At 48.1% G+C, this 19,255-nt stretch overlaps 1 protein-coding gene across 8 annotated transcripts in view; it reads left to right on the forward strand.

The window, feature by feature from the left end:
* Positions 1-19,255, forward strand: part of GSN (gelsolin) — a 66,688-nt gene that overhangs the window by 39,639 nt on the left and 7,794 nt on the right. For all 8 annotated transcript variants that reach the window (XM_039474705.2, XM_039474706.2, XM_039474707.2 and 5 more), the window contains 8 exons: positions 4,954-5,115; positions 6,644-6,793; positions 8,385-8,474; positions 11,394-11,526; positions 12,742-12,830; positions 12,998-13,213; positions 15,370-15,503; positions 19,150-19,240. In XM_039474705.2, the coding sequence (XP_039330639.1) occupies positions 4,954-5,115; positions 6,644-6,793; positions 8,385-8,474; positions 11,394-11,526; positions 12,742-12,830; positions 12,998-13,213; positions 15,370-15,503; positions 19,150-19,240 (1,065 nt within the window). The remainder of the gene's footprint in view (positions 1-4,953; positions 5,116-6,643; positions 6,794-8,384; positions 8,475-11,393; positions 11,527-12,741; positions 12,831-12,997; positions 13,214-15,369; positions 15,504-19,149; positions 19,241-19,255) is intronic.

Raw genomic sequence — 19,255 nt, forward strand, 5'->3', positions numbered from 1 at the left:
TACCTATTACTTTCTGTGTGTCAGGGACTCTTCTGGGTGCTTTACTCATTTAACTGATTTTACCCTAATAGGTAGTTACTTGTTAGCACCATTTTATAAATGAGGCTACCAAGACACAGAGATGTCAAGCAACTTGTCCAAGGTCACACAGCTAGTGATTGGATTAGGGTGCAAATCCAGGTGTGAAGGGCCTAGCACAGACCTGGTTCAGAGTAGACATTTGTGTCCCTGATCTTTGATGCTAGCTCGGATGTGCCCTGTGATCTGCTTGGATAGCCTGGCTCCCTCGCCCCCAGATGATTTTCCAGGATGCTCTTGGATCACACCCAAGGAAAGCTCCAGCTGGGCCCAGATTTGGGTCTTCCGTCCTGAAAGACGCTGGCTCCTGGTGCAAATGGGAGGCCCAGGGCTGGTCCTGTTTACCACCTTCTGCAAGTCCTCAGGCTGCCCCCGCACTTGGCAGGTCCAGCCCAAGGTTCTCGCCCTGGCGCCCTCATCAATTATAGATCCCCGAGGAGCAGGGCTTGTTACGCAAGACTTGTTCCTGTGAAAGCCTCTTCCTCTGAGCCAATTCTGTCCTCAGAGTGTGAGAAGGGGCAGGGAGGGGACAGCCAGCCACTAGAAAGGGCTGACTTGGGGCTTGGCTCTCTTGTTCTGTGACCTCCAGATCCTTAGGTCACTGTACTGCAGGAGAGTTCAGAATCCCTAGATTCCCCGCCCTCCTCCTCCCACTCCCCAGACCCCCATTTTTGGACTGAACCCTGGAGAACCCCTGGGGCTGGGTTATTTGAAACCCATTGTTCAAATGGAATCTGGCCTGGGCAGAGTCCCGGGAGCCCTTGGACCTGAGAAACACAACTGGGAACCCACAGAATCACCGGAACCTTTCTGCCCTCCCTCCCTCCAACTTCATAGATAAGAAGCTGTGAGTTTGCAGGTGTCCCCAAACTACGGCCCCCAGAAAGGGGCACCTCTTTCATTGGTGGTCAGTGAGAGGAGCACAGTATGTGATGGCCCTCCAACGGTCTGAGGGACAGCGAACTGGCCCCCTGTGTAAAAAGTTTGGGGACGCCTGGTTTAGAGGGTGGCGGGGACCAACCCTGATCAATTCATTTTTCTTTGCTTTAGAAACTGTTTAACTTTAGTTTTCACGTAAATCTTCATCGCTTTCTTCCCCCTTCTGGCTACAAGAGTAATATAAGCTTATTGTAAAATGTCAAACATTACAGAAATATGGGTTCTAGAAAATAAAAGGCCCCCCCAAACATGATTCTACCCTCGAAGATATATATCATATAGTGGCTACTTTCTTTCTCTCTCTCTGAATGTGTGTAGACAGACACAGATATATGTAATCATTTTAATTTGGAAAGTGGCTTTTAAAACAATTTATCTGTAGGGTCCAGCCCTACAGGGTCCCGTGAGTCCCTCTCTGCAGGTGTGGAGACGAGAAACTGGAAATAAAAGACACAAGACACCGAGAAAGAGAAAACAGAGTTTGGGCCCAGGGGTCCACTGTTACCCCAAGCACAGAGACCAGCAGTGGCCCCGAGTGCCTGGACGCTTTGATTTTTATTGAGTACAAGGCAGGGGAAGGGCAGGTGGGATGAGGTCATGGTGCTCAGTGAGAGGGTCAGGTAAATCACGTGTCTTGGAGATAGGGGCCCCAAAACTTTGCAGAAGCCAAGGCGAGGAGAAAACCTAAGGCGTCAGCACTTTTCTCATACTTGTCAAGAAGTAGCAAGGTCACTAAGATTTATGTTACTATTACTCATTCTTATCTTCTAAGAAAAAGAGGAACCAGGTGCAGAAGCAGAACTTCAAAGTAGCCATGGAACGTGACGGCTGAAGCACAGCACCACATAGAGACAATTAAGTCCCCGGATGTCTGTGGGTGTCCCTAACAGCTGTCAGGCCGACCACAAGAGCTTGGAGAGCAGTTTTCTCCTCGCTCCCCCGAGGAAGGAGATGTCTCAGCTATCTTGCACGTCTCCTTCCCTAGCTGGCTAAACAGGGGGCGCTTTCACAGCGCTGACACTGTCGCAGAGCTGACAGAAGAAAACCTGATATTGAGAGAATATTGACGCTGCACCTGCCCCTTATGCGGGCGTGACAGAGGACTTAGAGCATCTCGTCCTAGGGTCACCTCTTTTCCAGTGCCACTTCGGTCCCATACTTCTTGACCCGAAACTTATTAGTAAGATTAAAGATTATACGATGATATATGTGTACATATTTATGATTACATATGAATAACTATGTGATTATTTCTGTTTATATATAGGAATAACTATGTGACTATATCTAATTCTTTTCTAATTCCGTATTTACACGAGAACATGCTAAGGCTTCAGACCCTTGCCTTGGCTTTTGCCAGGTTTCCCCTCCACATTTATCCTACAGAATTTTGTTCAAATAATTTGATGCCAATCTTGCCCACCTAATGATTAGACCCTAGAAAGCAACAGCCAGTGCTAAAGATTAGAGTCAAAAGCAGGAAAAACTTCAAAAAGCTTCTTTCCCCTGCCCTCGTGGATCCACTATTGTCTTCTAAGAGCTCGCTTTAATTTATTTTTGTTAATTAATCTTTCCAATAGTAATTTCCTAGACCAGTAAAATTAGAGGAGTTAATTGATCAGGAAACTCGTGGCTGCAATAATTTGACATCGAGAATTATTTTATAAGGCTGGGTGCAGTGGCTCATGCCTGTAATCCCAGCACCTTGGGAGGCTGAGATGGGTGGATCATTTGAGATCAGAAGTTCAAGACCAGCCTGGCCAACATGGTGAAACTTTGTCGGGACAAAAAAATACAGAAATTAGCTGGGCATGGTGGTGCACATCTGTAATCGCAGCTACTTGGGAGGCTGAGGCACAAGAATCGCTGGAACCCCGGAGGCGGAGGCTGCAGTGAACTGAGATTACATCACTTCACTCCAGCCTGGGTGACAGAGCAAGACTCTGTCTCAAAAAAAAAAAAAAAAAAAAAAAAGAAAACTTGATATTGAGAGAAGAATGTGGATCTTACAGATTCAGACATGCCTGGGTTTGAATTCTAGATCTACCACCTACCATCTGTAAGAATTTGGGCAAGTCCCCTCACCTGTGGGCTCCATTGTCCTCATCTGTGTGATGGGGCAGTGACACCTCCCTTGCAGGCAATGCGTGAAGAATGCCCGGCACAGTGGGCATCATCATGTCACAAACATGGATATTGCTCACTGCGAGAAGACACAACAGGACCCAGTATAGATGGACTCCTTTTGCCGCTTGCCCTCCTCGAGTGTGCGTGGCTAGAATTAGACTTAGCACAGTGAACTGAGGGGCCCTAGATGGGGCGGCTGCCTGCTGGCCTGAGTGGAATCCCTCTGCTTCCACCCCCATGTGTGGAGCAGGGAGACAAGCACCCAGTTGGGAGGAGGAAACAAGGTTTCCAGCCTTGGCTTGGCCACACGCTTGCTGAGCGCCCTTGAGTAAGTAACTTCACTTCTCTGGGCTTCAGTTTGCCATGGGTAAAGTGGGGTGCTCTAGAGGGACCTTTCCAACTCTGGTTTGAGAACTCCGGGGCATGGAGCTGGGGACTGTTCACAGGGAAGCCCAGCCGACTTTCCTTGGCTTGCTCCTGAGTGAGGGCGTTTGTGACTGCAGCAGGGAGGCTCTCCCGAACACCCTGCTCTGGGGTGCAGTAATGATGTCAGAGGGTCAGGAAGCAGGAGCTTTTGTCTCCACTTCAGAAAGGAGAGGCCTGAGGCTCAGAAAGGGCAAGTGACTTACCCAAAGCCATCCAGCACTGTTGTGGCAGGATACCTGTCCCTTACGCACAGCTGCTGTGAAGGCACGGCAGGGTGGGAGTTTCTGTGGTACCTAGAGGGAAGGAGAAGGGTGGTGTGGGCTGGAACAATCCAGGAAGACTTCCCAGAGAGCCTTGAAGGATGAGAAAGATTTGGATTAGCACCTCTCAAAGTGGCTTTTGCAGAATACTCAAGCTGGAGGCAGGGTATGGTGGAGAAAAGGGGTTCTTGGGCTGGGTTCAGTGACTCACTCTTGTAATCCCAGCACCCAAGGATCGCTTGAGGTCAGGAGTTAATGACCAGCTTAAGGAGCATAGTGAGACCCGTGTGTAAAATAAAATAAAATAAAATAAAATAAGCTGGGCACAGTGGCTCATGCCTGTAGTCCTAGCCACTCGAGAGGCTGAGATGGGAGGATCATTCAAGTCCAGGAGTTTGAGGTTACAGTGAGCTGCGCTCATACCCAGCCTGGGACAGAGTGAGGCCCTGTTGAAAGAAAGAAAGAGAGTGGAAGGAAGGAGAGAAAGAAAAAGAGAAAGAGAGAAAAGAAGGAAGGAAAGGAAAGAAAGAAAAAAGGGAAAGAAAGAGGGAAAGAAATAAAGACAAGTAGTTCTTGATTCAATAAGGCAGGGAAGTGCTGTGTTCACCATGGGATTTGGCAGAGCCTTTGTTATGCACATGTGCATTGTGTAACAGTCAGGGAGGGTGAGTGAGGAGCATTCCCTATGCTTATTCGACCATGGAACTATTTTCTTAGGGAACTAGTGTGCCTTTGGAAAATGCTGGTTTTGAGAAAGGAATTGATGCAGTTTTTTGATCTGGGGAAGTGTCTACCGGTGTCCTTGTTAGTGGAGTATGGGATTCAAAGGGGTGGCAGAAAGATGCAGTGGGTAGGGAATCACTCACTTCTTATCTGTGTGGCCTTGGGCAAATTTTATTCCTTTCTTGAACCTTAGTTTCCTTCTCTGCAATAGACATAAGAATGTTCCAGTCTCAAACAAGATAATCGGTGTGAAAGTCCTGTGTTAAGTGAGAATCACTGTTGCTGGAAAGCCTCTGGTCCTCAGGCCAGAATTTCCTTCACCTCAATTCTATCCCCTTCTCCCATATCTGCTTCCCTGGGCCCTCTCCGCTGGGCTAATGCTGTCTCTTTGGCCCCGCAGAAAGGAGGTGTGGCATCAGGATTCAAGCACGTGGTACCCAACGAGGTGGTAGTGCAGAGACTCTTCCAGGTCAAGGGGCGGCGTGTGGTCCGTGCCACTGAGGTGCCTGTGTCCTGGGACAGCTTCAACAATGGTGACTGCTTCATCCTGGACCTGGGCAACGTGAGTCCTGTTTTCCCCTTTCCCAGGAGCCACTGAGGTGCTCTTGGCCTGGCCAGGCCTGAATCTAGGGACTTGGGTAAATCCCGTGAACAAATGCATAGACACAAATGCGCAAACCACAGGGACCAGCATTGTGCAAGAGTCGGAGAGACCCATGTACAGATACGTGTGTATGCAAAGACTCCCACAAATGTGGACTCAAGCCCAGAACTCTGGTACACACCATGGATGTAGTCTGTACTTGGGCTTTGATTGACATATACACTTCCTGACATCTGCTTATATGGACATGTTGTGTCCTTTTTTACATGCTTATAAATGCATAACGGTCATGAACAAACACTATAGGCTCCTGCCCAGCAGGTGTGCAGAGGTTCACCATAATGAATGCCCACACATGGGTACATGGGTATGTTAAGGTCCCGCATGTGTATGCCATGCATGCAGTTGCACATGCACATGATCTATGACAATGTGTGTGGGATGCCCTTACCCAGGCCCACCTTACAGATGTGTGATGCTTTGTACACACTTGCCTCACAAATCCCTGTGAACACAGACCTGCAAACAAACATGGCCACTCTACCCTAAAGCTCATATGCATATACACCTGTGGCTAATGTCTGTGCAAACCTGAGCACGCCCTGATTTACTGTAAGCTTTTTCTTAAAGCATCCTAGGCTCACAGAAGAGTGTGTGAATCCTGAGTGTACAGCTTGATGGATTACACAAGGCAAACACACCACATAACACAGATCATGAAGCAGAGTCTCCCCAGCCCCCAGAAGGCCCCTGTTGTCCGCTTTCATTGCCTTCACCCCCCAGGGCAGCCATCATCCTGAACTTTCTTGACAGCACAGATGAGTTTTGCTGATTCTGAACTTTGCAGACACGGAACCTTGCTCTTTCATGCCTGACATCTTTTGTTCCACATTGCATCTCTGAGATGCGTCTGTACTGTTGCATTTAGTTATAGATTGTTCATTCTCCTTGCTGTGGAAGATTCAGTTCTGTGGGTGTACCACAATTTGTATATCCTTTATGTCGAAGGCAGGTACTTGGGCTGGCTTCTGGTTTGGGCTATTCCAGGCAGTGCTGCTCTGAACATTCTTGCACAAGTCTTGGTGGACGTAGGAATGCACTTCTGTCAGGTATATTCCTAGAGGTAGGATTGCGGGGCCGTAGAAGATAGGTATATTCAGCTTTAGTGGCTGTGGCCAAATGGTTTTCCAAAATGGGTGTACCAATTTATATTCCCTTCAACAGGCAAACATCTTAGTACACATTCTAGATGTAGTTGTACCTGTGAAAAAAATTCATATCCTCAGACATGCACTCCCATTCCGTGGTGTGTGCGGATCACACTTAATTGCACGTGAATACTGCACGTGTGCAGACTCTGCCAGCCTTCACCTGGGCACGTGCAGAACAAGGTGCGCCTGCGCCGCGCAAGCTCTCCCACAGCACTGTCACTGGGCGGGGCTTGTAGGAAGGCGGGGCACTGACTTCCTGGGTCTGCGTCTTCCAGGACATCCACCAGTGGTGCGGTTCCAACAGCAACCGGTTTGAAAGACTGAAGGCCACACAGGTGTCCAAGGGCATCCGGGACAACGAGCGGAGTGGCCGGGCCCGAGTGCACGTGTCTGAGGAGGGCGCCGAGCCCGAGGCGATGCTCCAGGTACCTGTGGGGTGCGCGTGGGGTGGGCATGGGGACAGGCTGCTCATGACCTTCTTCTGCAGTAGGCAATTTGAGGTGAATTTGAGGAAAAGATAACTTTTGTTCTACACTGCCTTTTTATTTTTAAAATAGTTTATTATTTTTATTTTTTGGTTTTTGAGATAGGGTCTCACTCACTGTTGCCTGGGCTGGAGCACAGGGGCGCCATCATAGCTCACTACAGTCTTAACCTCCTGGGCTCAAGTGATCCCCCTGCCTCAGCCTCCCGAGTAGCTAGGATCACAATCGAGGGACCGTGCAAGGCTAATTTTTGAATTTTTTGTAGGGATGAGGTCTGGCCATGTTGCCCAGGCTGGTCTCCAACTCCTGGGCTCCAGCCATCCACCTACCTCAGCCTCCCAAAATGCTGGGATTACAGGCGTCAGTCACCATGCTGGCCCCGCCTTGCTTTTGAGGCTGTTTTTCCATCAAACCTGATCACTTTAGGGAGCGCAGGGAGATCAGTTCCCTGCGCAACTCCAAGACTCCCCTAAGGGGTGGGACTGGAACTCAAGCCTGGGCTGAGAGTATGAGCCACATTCTCCAGCAGGGAGAGCCCCGTCCTCTGCAGGAGCTAAGGAGGATGGTTTCTTAGCATCCCCTGAGGGCCAGCTTGGTGCTAGAACAAGGTCAGAAAGATACCCCTGAGCCCCAATCCCTTCTTTCCTCTTCTGACTATTCCTGGTAGTTTTTGGCCCATTTAGTCACATGATGGGATTGCCAGCAACTGTGTTTTGAGGATATATCAATAGAGGCAAGATTCACCAGGAAAAGGAGGAGACCATGAACTCTACTCCATGCCACTTGGTTCCTGCTTCCCTGGGGGCATCCAATTCCAGTTTTTGGAGTGAGCAGAAGGGTGATTATTATTAAGGGTAGGGACCTCAGCTTGGGGGGTACAGTGGAAGTGAAATAGGCTCTGAAGCCACAGGGATGGAGGTTCAGATTCTGGCTTAGCCACCTAATAGCTGTGTGGGTAGGTGACTTCATCTCTCTGGACCCCAGATTCCTCTTCTGTAAGGTAAGAGTGATAAACTGTGCCTCTGGGCCTGGGTGCGAAGATGCAGTGAGATCTTTTTTTTTTTTATTTATTTATTTGTTTCAAGATGAGGTTTCACCATGATGGCCAGGCTGGTCTTGAACTCCTGACCTCCGGTGATCCACCCACCTCAGCCTGCCAAAGTGCTAGGATTACAGGCGTGAGCCACTGCACCTGGCCACAGTGAGATCTTTAAAGGCAGGTGGCAGAAGGTGTTCAGTAGCTGTAGTTACCACAATTAGCCGGTAGATGAAATATCTGAAGGGCTCTCTCGAGGCAGAGGAGCAGGGGTGTTCTCCTGGAGTGTCTGAGTCTGGGAGACTAGGTGGACGGGACCTCTGATGAACGGATCTGTACATGTGAGCCGACGCAGGATGCCTCTGGAGGAGATCAGACCCCACGGAGAGGGTCACAGTGGATGCCTGTGTGGTCCCTGCCTGCCTGGGAGCTATCTCAGGAGCCCCACTCCTTCTTCACAGCCACCCTTCCTCTCCATCTCTCCATCTCCTACAGGTGCTGGGCCCCAAGCCGGCTCTGCCCGCAGGTACGGAGGACACAGCCAAGGAGGATGCCGCCAACCGCAAGCTGGCCAAGCTCTACAAGGTGAGCACCAGACACACTGTCTGCCTGGGCGTGGGATTAGGACGGGGAGGTGGAAGAGCTGGTCTGCCCCACTCCACTGCTGTGGGATCTTGAGCAAAGCGCCCCTTTGGAGGGGGCCTTGGCTTTCTCATGTCTCCAGTGGATGCTCGTGTACTTCCTTCACTTTTCTGCACTAAGAATAAGAGCATACGATCAACTCTGGACACATCTGTGTCATGCTCGTACATAGGGTCTCTCTGAATCTCCGTTTCCTAGTCTGTAAAGTGGGAAGGACAGCAGAATGGTCGACTTTGCAGAATTTCTGGCAGTCCACAGAGAAAACGGATGGGAAAATAGCTTATAAAATACTTGGGGAAACATTACAGAAATAGTGTGTATGTAGGAAGGTTGGGGGTGTGGGTTATGGTTAATGACTTCATTTATAATTTCTTCCTTGTGATTTTCACAACTGAGTGGAGGCTCATGTTGTGCCTCAAGCATTTTCAGTAAAACAGCAACGAAATCAGGATGTGGATTACCACCACTGCCAAGAAACACTACTGCATTATTGTTTTCTGATTATGAAGTAATACGTGTTCATTGTTTAAAAGAGTACTCAAAAATATAAAAAGAAAATAAAAGTCCATGTAATTTTACTAGTTTAAAAAAACAGTATTATTTTTAAAATGTGTTTTAATTACAAAAATGACAATATCCAGTTAAAAAATCAGCCTCTCTTCCTCACCAGAGAGCACATCTTTGTCCAACCACAGCTTTCTGTGCCTGATTAATTTTACATATTTTATTGTTTTATTGTGAGACAGAGTCTTGCTCTGTCACCCAGGCTGCAGTGAAGTGGGGCGCAATCACAGCTCACTCTGCCCAGCGGGCTCAAGCGATCTCTCTCGCCTCAACCTCCTGAGTAGCTGGGACTGCAGATGTGTGCCACCATGCCCAGCTAACTTTTGTATTTTTTTGTAAAGTCAAGATTTCGCCATATAGCCCAGGCTGGTCTCGAACTCCTGGTCTCACGTGATCCACCCGCCTCAGCTTCCCAAAATGCTGGGATTACAGGCATGAGCCGCCGTGCCCGGCCATTTCTGTTTTATATAACTGGATCCCAACTCTTCGTGCTGTTCTGTTGTCTTTTTTTTTTTTTTTTTGCACTCAACATGTTCAGGAATATCTTTCTATAATAAATCTCAACTTGACCCTTTATAATAGCTGTATAGTATTCTATTTTATGAATGTAAGCATGTAAGGAAATCCTAATTGATGAACATTAGGATGTTCCTACCTTCTCCAATTGCAGACAATCCCTCTTGGTGTGCTAAGTACAGCATAGCACTAGGGCAAGTTCCTAGACAAGGCGCTGCTGGTCGCAGACTGAAGAATGAGTCAGTGGTTGAAAATACTGGTTCTGGGCTGGGCATGGTGGCTCACGCCTGTAATCCTAGTACTTTGAGAGGCTGAGGTGGGCAGATTACCTGAGGTTAGGAGTTCAAGACTAGCCTGGCCAACATGGTGAAACCCTGTCTCTACTAAAAATACAACATGTTAGCCAGACACGGTGGCGGGCACCTGTAATCTCATCTACTTAGGAGGCTAAGGCAGGAGAATCGCTAGAAATGGGAGGCGGAGGTTGCAGTGAGCCAAGAGCGTGCCACTGCACTCCAGTCTGGGTGACAAGAGTGAGACTCCATCTCAAGAAAAAAAAAAAAAAGAAAAAGAAAATACCGGTTCTGGAGTCAGACTGCCTGTGTTTGAATTCCAGGTCTGTTACTTTCTAGCTGTGCAAGTTACTTAACCACTCTGTGCCTTGGTTTCCTTGCGAATGAGATGGGGATGGTAACAGAACTATTATATGTAAGCATTAAATGGGTTCTATAATTATGTGAGTTATAGAAATTGCTTAGAACAGTGACTGGCACAGAGTAGTAAGTACTCAGTTAATGTGGAACAACTCTCACCAGGGATCTTGAGTCTGTTTACCCAGAGCCTTGCCAACTGGATATTTCAATCTTTGGATTTTATCTTGTAAGACATACTTTTTTTTGAACTTGAATGAACTTTTTATTTTAGAATAATTTTTAAGTTTACAGAAAAATTGTAAAGATAGTCCAAAGAGTTCCCATATACCATTCACTCAGCTCCTCCTTAGCATCTTAGCCTAACCAGGTACATCTGTCAAAACGAGGAAATTAACATTGCTTCAATACTATTAACTACACTATAGACTTTATCGGATTTCCTCAGTGTTTCATTCTAGGTTCCAATCCAGAATACAAGATTGCATTTAGCTCTTTTTACTTTCATTTTTCTTTTCTTCTATTTACGAATTTATTTTCGAGACAGAGTCTGGCTCTGTTACCCAGGTTGGAGTGCAGTGGCTCAGTCATAGTTCACTGCAGCCTCGGCCTCCCAGGCTCAGGCGATCCTCCCACTTCAGCCTCCCAAGTAGCTGGGACCACAGGCAAGCGCCACCACGCCTGGCTGCTGTTTGTATTTTTTGTAGAGATGGGATCTTGCCATATTGCTCAGAATGGTCTCGAGCTCCTGGGCTCGAGCCATCCCGCCACCTTAGCCTCCCAAAGTGCAGGGATCAAAGGTGTGCACCGCTGCCCCCGGCCTCTTCTCTTTTTTTAAATGATGAAGTAGAATACATTTTCAGCCAACTGTGCACCCACTTCCCTAAATCTTCCTGCATTTTATCCGACCCTCCCTTCCCATGTGCAGTTTGTGTTACCCTTGAAGGTAGGTCAGCAGATGTGGTTCTGGCAAAGGAGAAAAGGAAAGAGAAAGTCTAAATGTGTGCAAGATAAAGCCCAGGTGTTCCTCTGCAGTGCCATTTGGGGCGGCGGGTGGGGCAAGACAGTGGAAGTCCCAGGGCTGGGCAGCCACAGACACTCACGTGCTGCTTCCCTCTGCTTCGTCTCTCAGGTCTCCAACGGTGCAGGCACCATGTCCGTCTCCCTCGTAGCTGATGAGAACCCTTTTGCCCAGGGGGCCCTGAGGTCAGAGGACTGCTTCATCTTGGACCATGGGAAGGATGGGAAGATCTTTGTCTGGAAAGGTACTGGGGACAGTGGAAGGGTCCCAACTGGCCTGTAGTACCTCGGGTGGGATATCCTGCAGCTCCCAGGATCTCCGCTCTTGGGGAGCGTGGAGTGTGGTAGAGGCACCTGGTGCAATGGAAATCAGAAGTCTTGGGCTGATGCCTTGGTTTTGCAGTTGACCTACTGTGTGATCTTAGGCACGTTACTTACCCTTTCTGGGCCTCAGATTCCTGATCTGGGCTAAAATGGGTGTTTCCCAAGTGGATTATAATGTCAGTTCTCTGAGAGGTTAATTGGCATCATGTAGAAATTAGGCAGAAAAAGTCTAACTGTATGGTCCAGTAAGTTTGTGGGCAACGATGGATTTTAAAATGTTCAACAAGTTTGTTTATTGTAGGACTTTTAACTTGCTCATTTATAGGGCAGGGGGGCTTTTCATAAAGATGATCTGGGTTGAGAAATGCTATGCTAGAAGTTCACAAACTCTTTGGATAATATCCTGTGGGGATTCTCTTGGAAAATGTCGGCCCAGATGTTTCTTAGAGGCCCTGAGATGTTCTGAGAGGACCCATCAGTATCCTCCCCTGATTCACTAAGGCTCATCCTGGGGAAGAGGACAGAGGAGAGGGAGGTGGTATGAGGACAGAGAGAGGGAGAGAGTGGGGAGAAAGAGAGAGAGAGACTATTATAATGATTACTCTCAGGCCGCTTAGGCTCTGGGCCAGCTGATCTGCACCTTGGCCTTGGCAGTGAAAAGGCTGGGGACTGAGAGCCAGCACTGTCTGGCCAGGAGCTGACTTGGCATGGGAAGGTCCTCAGGGTGGCAGCTTCTCACCCACTTAGTGACCTAGGTCAAGTAATTTAATCTCTCTAAGACCCTAGTTTCCTTATAGATATTCAAACAAGATAACTTTTTTTTTTTTAAAATCACTTAAGACTGTTTTGTAGATTAAATCATCTATGTATAGTTCTAAGTACAAAATACATGCTCAGTAAATGGACCACAATAGTGTTGTGATTGGTGTCATCACCCAGCACCCAGGCTGGACTCCAGGAGCTCTAGTGAGTGGTCAGCTCCTGGGGGTCTCCGGTCTTGGCTGTCCACAGTCTAAGACGAGTAGGGAGGGAAGTTTGGCTGCTCCTTCTCCTGGACCATTGGAGGTTAGGATGCAGCAGGATCCTGGTGCATCCATCACCCCTAACCCTCTATCCCTCCCTCTGGCTGCCAACAGGCAAGCAGGCAAACTCAGAGGAGAGGAAGGCTGCCCTCAAAACAGCCTCTGACTTCATCACCAAGATGGACTACCCCAAGCAGACTCAGGTGAGTCTTGGAGGCCAGGTAGGATGGGAAGGGGTGGCTCCTGTTTGGAGGGAGTGGGCCAAAGTAGGGTGGGTGTCCCACCCTCAGTGTGGATGGGGTATCTGGGGCTCCCCTGGCAACCCCTGCTGGGCGGCCCAGCCACACCCTGCTCCTCCCCTTTTCCCCAGGTCTCCGTGCTTCCCGAGGGTGGTGAGACCCCACTGTTCAAGCAGTTCTTCAAGAACTGGCGGGACCCAGACCAGACAGACGGCCTGGGCTTATCCTACCTTTCCAGCCACATCGCCAACGTGGAGCGGGTGCCCTTCGACGCTGCCACCCTGCACACCTCCACTGCCATGGCTGCCCAGCACGGCATGGATGACGATGGCACCGGCCAGAAACAGGTACCTTTGGGGGGTGGGGTGGGGGTGTCCAGGCCCCTCCCTCACTTTCCCCATGCACTGCCTCTTGCTTCCCTGAGGAGGTTTCTCTCTGAGGCTCGTGCAATTTTGGTAGTTGAGATTCTTTGGTGTTACTTAGTTTTTACAGCCAATGCACCCTGAGCACCTACTGGGTATCAGATCAGACCCTGGGCCAAGTGTCTTGGCCCCACCCTGCCCTGAGGAATGCCTGATCCGAGGGGAGCTGACCACAGCCACAGACGTGTGTGATCAGTGGAAGATGGGAGGGAGCACAGGGGATTGTGGGGACACAGGAATGACAGTGGGGGTGGTTGGTCAGAGCAGCCTGCACGGAGATGGGGACCCTTGGGTGGGGTCTCAGTAGGAGTAGGGCTTTGCTGCCGGAAGGGAAGAGTGCAGAGTGGTGGGCATTCCAGGCGGGACTCACTATGTTCAGGGAGGAGGCAGCTGTCCCGGGGGGCTAGTGCTGATGGCATCCCCAGGGAGGGGCCTTGAATGCCAATTTCAAGGGTATGGACTTGATTTTCTAACCAGTGGGTGCTAGTGAGGGGTTTTTCCTTTTATTAAATCAGAAATGTAACAGACTCAGATCTATGCTTTATCTTTTTTTTTTTTTTTTAGAGACAGTGTCTTGCTATGTTGCCCAGGCTAGTTTCAAACTCTTGGGCTCAAGCAATCCTGCCTTGGTCCCCCAAAATGTTGGAATTAAAGGTGTGAGCCACTGCACTTGGCCATGTGCTTTAGAAACTCACCGTGAAAATCAGTTGGAATATGATTCCAGGATATCATTAGAAGAAAAAAATCAATTACAAAAAAAAAAGAAAAGAAAACTAAGAAAATGGGCTGGAGGCAGGAAGATGAAGTTAGAGAGCTTATGAGGAGCTTGTTCTAATAGTTTAGGGGGGAGAAGATGATGAGCTTAAGACTAAGGGTTACAATGGAGATCAGGGGAAGTGGGGTATGGGGTTGAGAGGTGTTTAGGAGGTAGAATCCGCTTCAGGCAAACGTGATTCCATTCTTAATGATAGGAATAGTAAAAGTGCTCATTTGTATTTATTATTGTTATTAGCATTCATTCATTGCTTCAGTGGATGGGGAGAATGCAGTGAAAATACTCCGGGTAGGGCGGTGTGTTAAGAGCCCTGGCAGCCTGCCTGTGAGACCTTGGGCGAGTTGCATAATCACTTTCTCACTTGTAAAATTGGGTTTCATCCCACTCCATCACCTTCAAGAATGTTTAATATCCAGAGATTCTGGGATTGTTTCCCGGGACTTGGACGACTCTGTCTCCATAGCTCCACCAGGTGGCGCTGCCGGGCCTCATGACCACTTGGGAAAAGCGGTGTCACCGGAGCACTGCAGAGACCTGCCAGCAGGGGTCACGCTGAGGTCGCCTCATGATGGCCCTGCAGGTGACCCATATAATCCTGGCAGGCCAAACCGGTGGCTCGGTTTGGCAGTGAACAGAGATCGTGCCATTGCACTCTAGCCTGGGCCACAAGAGTGAAACCTCTTCTCAAAAAAAAAAAAAAAAAAAAGTAAAGAAAGAAAAATAATAAAGAATCCAGGCATCTCAATAATGATAGAGATAATGATAGTATTAGTAAGACAATAATAATAATTAATGTAATAAGAGCAACTGCCACCTACAGAGCTGTCCCCTCATGCCAGGCCCTGTGCTAGACTTCCATGAATAAACCCATTTAGGCCTCACAATACTTTGAGGTAGGTACTATGATTATCCCCATTTTTCAAATGGGAAAACTGAGGCCAAGAGTGGTTAAACCAGTTTTCTGAAATCTCATGGCCCGGAAGTGGGTGGCGTCTGATCTGGGGTCTGTGTCTGGCTCCTCCTCTCACTGTGCTATGTTCCTTTGGAGCTGTCTTGATGATCCTCAGTGAGGGACAGACGGGCTAGGGCAGAGCATGGTGTGAGGGTCCTGGACAGGAATCCCGACGAAGAGTCCCAGCCCTGCCTCCTAGTGGCTCTGTGAGTTGGGTAAACTATTTAACTCCAGTCTGAGCCCGAAGTTCATCCCATGGTCTAACCACAACCTGCCACGCTGCGGTTTCCCGGCCGGCCTGAGCTGGCGGGTAGGGGTGCTGCACAGCATCTGACCCCAGCTTTGCTCCGACAGATCTGGAGAATTGAAGGCTCCGACAAAGTGCCCGTGGACCCTACCACATATGGACAGTTCTATGGAGGCGACAGCTACATCATTCTGTACAACTACCGCCATGGTGGCCGCCAGGGGCAGATAATCTACAACTGGTGAGGTTCTGGGGCCCTCGGTGTGTGTTGTGGGGGGCCCTGGCTGGGCTCTGAACAGGGCCTGAGGTGGGACTGCCACTCTCTGCTGGGAGAGGCTCTCATTCATAGGGTAACACCATTTGCTTATTTCTCCAGACAACTTTTAAACTCCTCTTACCAAATGATTATACATCTATTGTAGGAGATATAGTGAATGTGAAGAAACAAACAGAACATTTCCCACAAGTCCATGCCAAGTACTGGACACGCTAGGGATTATCCTCCCACACATATTTTTCAAGCAAAAATTATTTTTAAATTATTTTATTACTATGTATTTATTTATTTTGAGATGGAGTTTCACTTTTTTTTTTAAATTTGGGGTTTCACCATGATGGCCAGGCTGGTCTTGAACTCCTGACCTCAGGTGATCCACCCACCTTGGCCTCCCAAAGTGCTAGGATTACAGGCGTGAGCCACCGCACCTGGCCTGGAGTTTCACTCTTATTGCCCAGGCTGGAATGCAATGGCACGATCTCAGCTCACTGCAACCTCTGCCTCCTGAGTTCAAGCGATTCTCCTGCCTCAGCCTCCCTAGTAGCTGGGATTACAGGTGCATGCCACCACGCCTGGCTAATTTTTTGTATTTTTAGGAAAGACTGGATTTCACCATGTTGGTCAGGCTGGTCTCAAACTCCTGACCTCAGATCCACCCGCCTCAGCCTCCCAAAGTGCTGGGATTACAGTCATGAGCTGCCACACCCAGCCCAAGAATTACTTTAAAACAGAGACTACATTTACATGGTTCAGAAATCAAAACAGAATATAAAGGTATTTATTGAGAAATCTTATTCCCACCCCTGTCCCTCTCTACCCCATTCTCCAGACCCCACTAACTGCTTTAATCTCTCGCTCTAATCCTTCCAGTAATTCTTCATGAAAAAAAATATACAAATAATGTATAGCCTGGTCTCTCCCTTCCTTACACAAAAGATAGCATACTTTGTATATTGCCCTGCACCTTACTTTTCTGACTCCATTCTTCCTGGAGATCAATCATGTCAGTACATAGAGAGCTTCCTCATTCTTGGCCAGGTGTGGTGGCTCATGCCTAGAATCCCAGCACTTTGGGAGGCCAAGGTGGACAGATCACCTGAGGTCAGGAGTTTGAGACCAGCCAGCCTAGCCAATATGGTGAAACCCCATCTCTACTAAAAATACAAAAATTAGCCGGGTGTGGTGGTGGGTGCCTGTAATCCCAGCTATTCAGGATGCTGAGGCAGAAGAATCGCTTGAACCCAGGAGGTGGAGGTTGCAGTGAGCCGAGATCATGCCATTGCACTCCAGCCTGGTGTACAAGGGGGAGACTTTGTCTCAAAAAAAAAAAAAAAAAAAGAGAGACCTTTTCATTCTTTTTTATAATTGCATAACAGTCTTTGGGTGGCTGTACTATAGTTTATTTAACAAATTCCTTGATGATGCGTACTTGGGTTGATTCCAGTCTTTTTCTATTACAAGCATTGCTGTGATTAGTAACCTTAAGCAAACATCATTTTGAACATGTCTCTAGAGTAATTTCCCAGAAGTGGGATTGCTGGGTCGAAGAGTAACTGCACTTGTCATTTTGATTGATAGCTCCAATTTCCCTTGATAGTATTTGTAGCATTTTACATTCCCACCAAGCAACCTGTGAGAGCCCCTGGTTCCCTACAGTCACACCTGTGGATTGTGTGGTCAGACTTTTGGGTGTTTGTCAACCTTACAGTTTACAAAATGGTGTCTTAGTGTTTTTTTTTTTTTGAGACAGAGTTTCGATCTTGTTACCCAGGCTGGAGTGCAATGGCGCGATCTCGGCTCACTGCAACCTCCGCCTCCTAGGTTCAGGCAATTCTCCTCAGCCTCCTGAGTTGCTGTAGTGTATTTTTAATTTGTATTTCTCATACTATACAGTCTGAAATTTTTGTCTGATTATTGACTGTTGGATTTCTTCTTCTTCTTCTTTTTTTTTTTGAAACAGGGTCTCATTCTGTTGCCCAGGCTGGAGTGCAGTGGTACAATCTCTGCTCACTGCAGCCTCCACCTCTGGGACTTAAGCGATTCTTATCCCTCAGCCTCCCAAGTTGCTGGGGCTACTTGCCACTACTCGCTACCATGCCTGGCTACTTTTTGTACTTTAATATGGATGGGGTTTTGCCATGCTGCTCAGGCTGGTCTCAAACTCCTCAAGTGATCTGCCTGTCTCAGCCTCCCAAAGTGTTGGGATTACAGGCATGAATTACTGCGCCCGGCCAGATTTCTTTTTTCTTTAAACTTCTTATTTTGAAATAATTTTAGACTTGCTGAAAACTTGCAAAAGTAGTACAGACATTTCTCGTGTATCCGTTACCCGGCAGAGCAGTCCCCTTACATAACCATTGCACAATTAACAAAGCCAGAAAACGAACATTGACACGTACTGGTTACTAATCTATAGGATTTACTTAGGTTTCCCCAGTTTTCCCATTACTGTTCTTTTTTTTTTTCTTTTTGGTGACAGAGTCTCACTCTGTCACCTAGGCTGGAGTGCAGTGGCGTGATCTTGGCTTACTGCAACCCCTACCTCCCAGGTTCAAGCAATTCTCCTGCCTCAGCCTCCCCAGTAGCTGGGATTACAGGTGCCCGCCACCATGCCCAGCTAATTTTTGTATTTTTAGTAGGGGTGGGGTTTCACCATGTTGGCCAGGCTGGTCTCAAACTCCTGATCTCAAATGATCCACCTGCCTCAGCCTTCCAAAGTGCTCGGATTATAGGCGTGAGCCATCACACCCAGCCCCTACTACTGTTCTTTTTCTGATCTAGGATCTAACCCAGGATCCCACATGGCATTTACTCATCATGTCTCTGAAGTCTCTGAATCTATGGCAGTTTCTGTGTCTTTCCTTTTTTTTCATAACCTTGACCTTGACACTTTTGAAGAGTACCAGTCAGTTACTTTGTAGAATGACTCTCAATTTGACAACCCCAGACCTTTCAAAATACCTGGTACAAAATTTGTGTGAAGACTTTTAAAAAAATTAGCTGCATCAGCACATTGATATGTCAGATTTTGTTTGCTTATGTGATGACATATGTTGGCTATGGAAAACGTAGACAATATGCAAAGAGGTGGGATAGAAAGGCAAAACCCCCCTAAATCTTCCCTCTAAGGGCAATCACCGTGGACCTTCTGGTAAACATCTGTGCAGACCTCTCTGCATGTGTTCACGGGAGGCTTAATCGTTGACGTCTTTTCCCATAAATAAGCTCACGTGATACTTGCTGTTCTGTGACGTGCTTTTCCACCCAGAGAAATGTCCTGGTCACTTTCCTGCATCTCAGATTTGAGTCTCAGAGCACCTTCTCTGTGGCTGTTCAGCATGGGATGACCCAGCCAGTCTCCTGTGGGTCACATTTAGGATAAGGAAATTCATGCATTGCACTCAGATCTCTGGAAGCAGGCAAGGTGCTTGGCTGAGAGTGGAAGTGTTGGTGTGCTTCCTGGCTCTCATTGCTCTGAGAGAGTTCCCTGCTCTCTCTGTCTGTTTCATTACCGGTAATGGGGAGATTTGTAGGTTTCTCAGACTCAGGGCAAGGGAGAGACTCAGGGCTCTGTGTGCACCTTGGTGCTGAATCTCACTTCCCCTTCCAGGCAGGGCGCCCAGTCTACACAGGATGAAGTTGCTGCATCTGCCATTCTGACTGCTCAGCTGGATGAGGAGCTGGGAGGTACCCCTGTCCAGGTGAGCCCAGCCCAC

Source organism: Saimiri boliviensis, chromosome 2, assembly GCF_048565385.1.
Source record: "Saimiri boliviensis isolate mSaiBol1 chromosome 2, mSaiBol1.pri, whole genome shotgun sequence".
NCBI classification, from domain to species: domain Eukaryota; kingdom Metazoa; phylum Chordata; class Mammalia; order Primates; family Cebidae; genus Saimiri; species Saimiri boliviensis.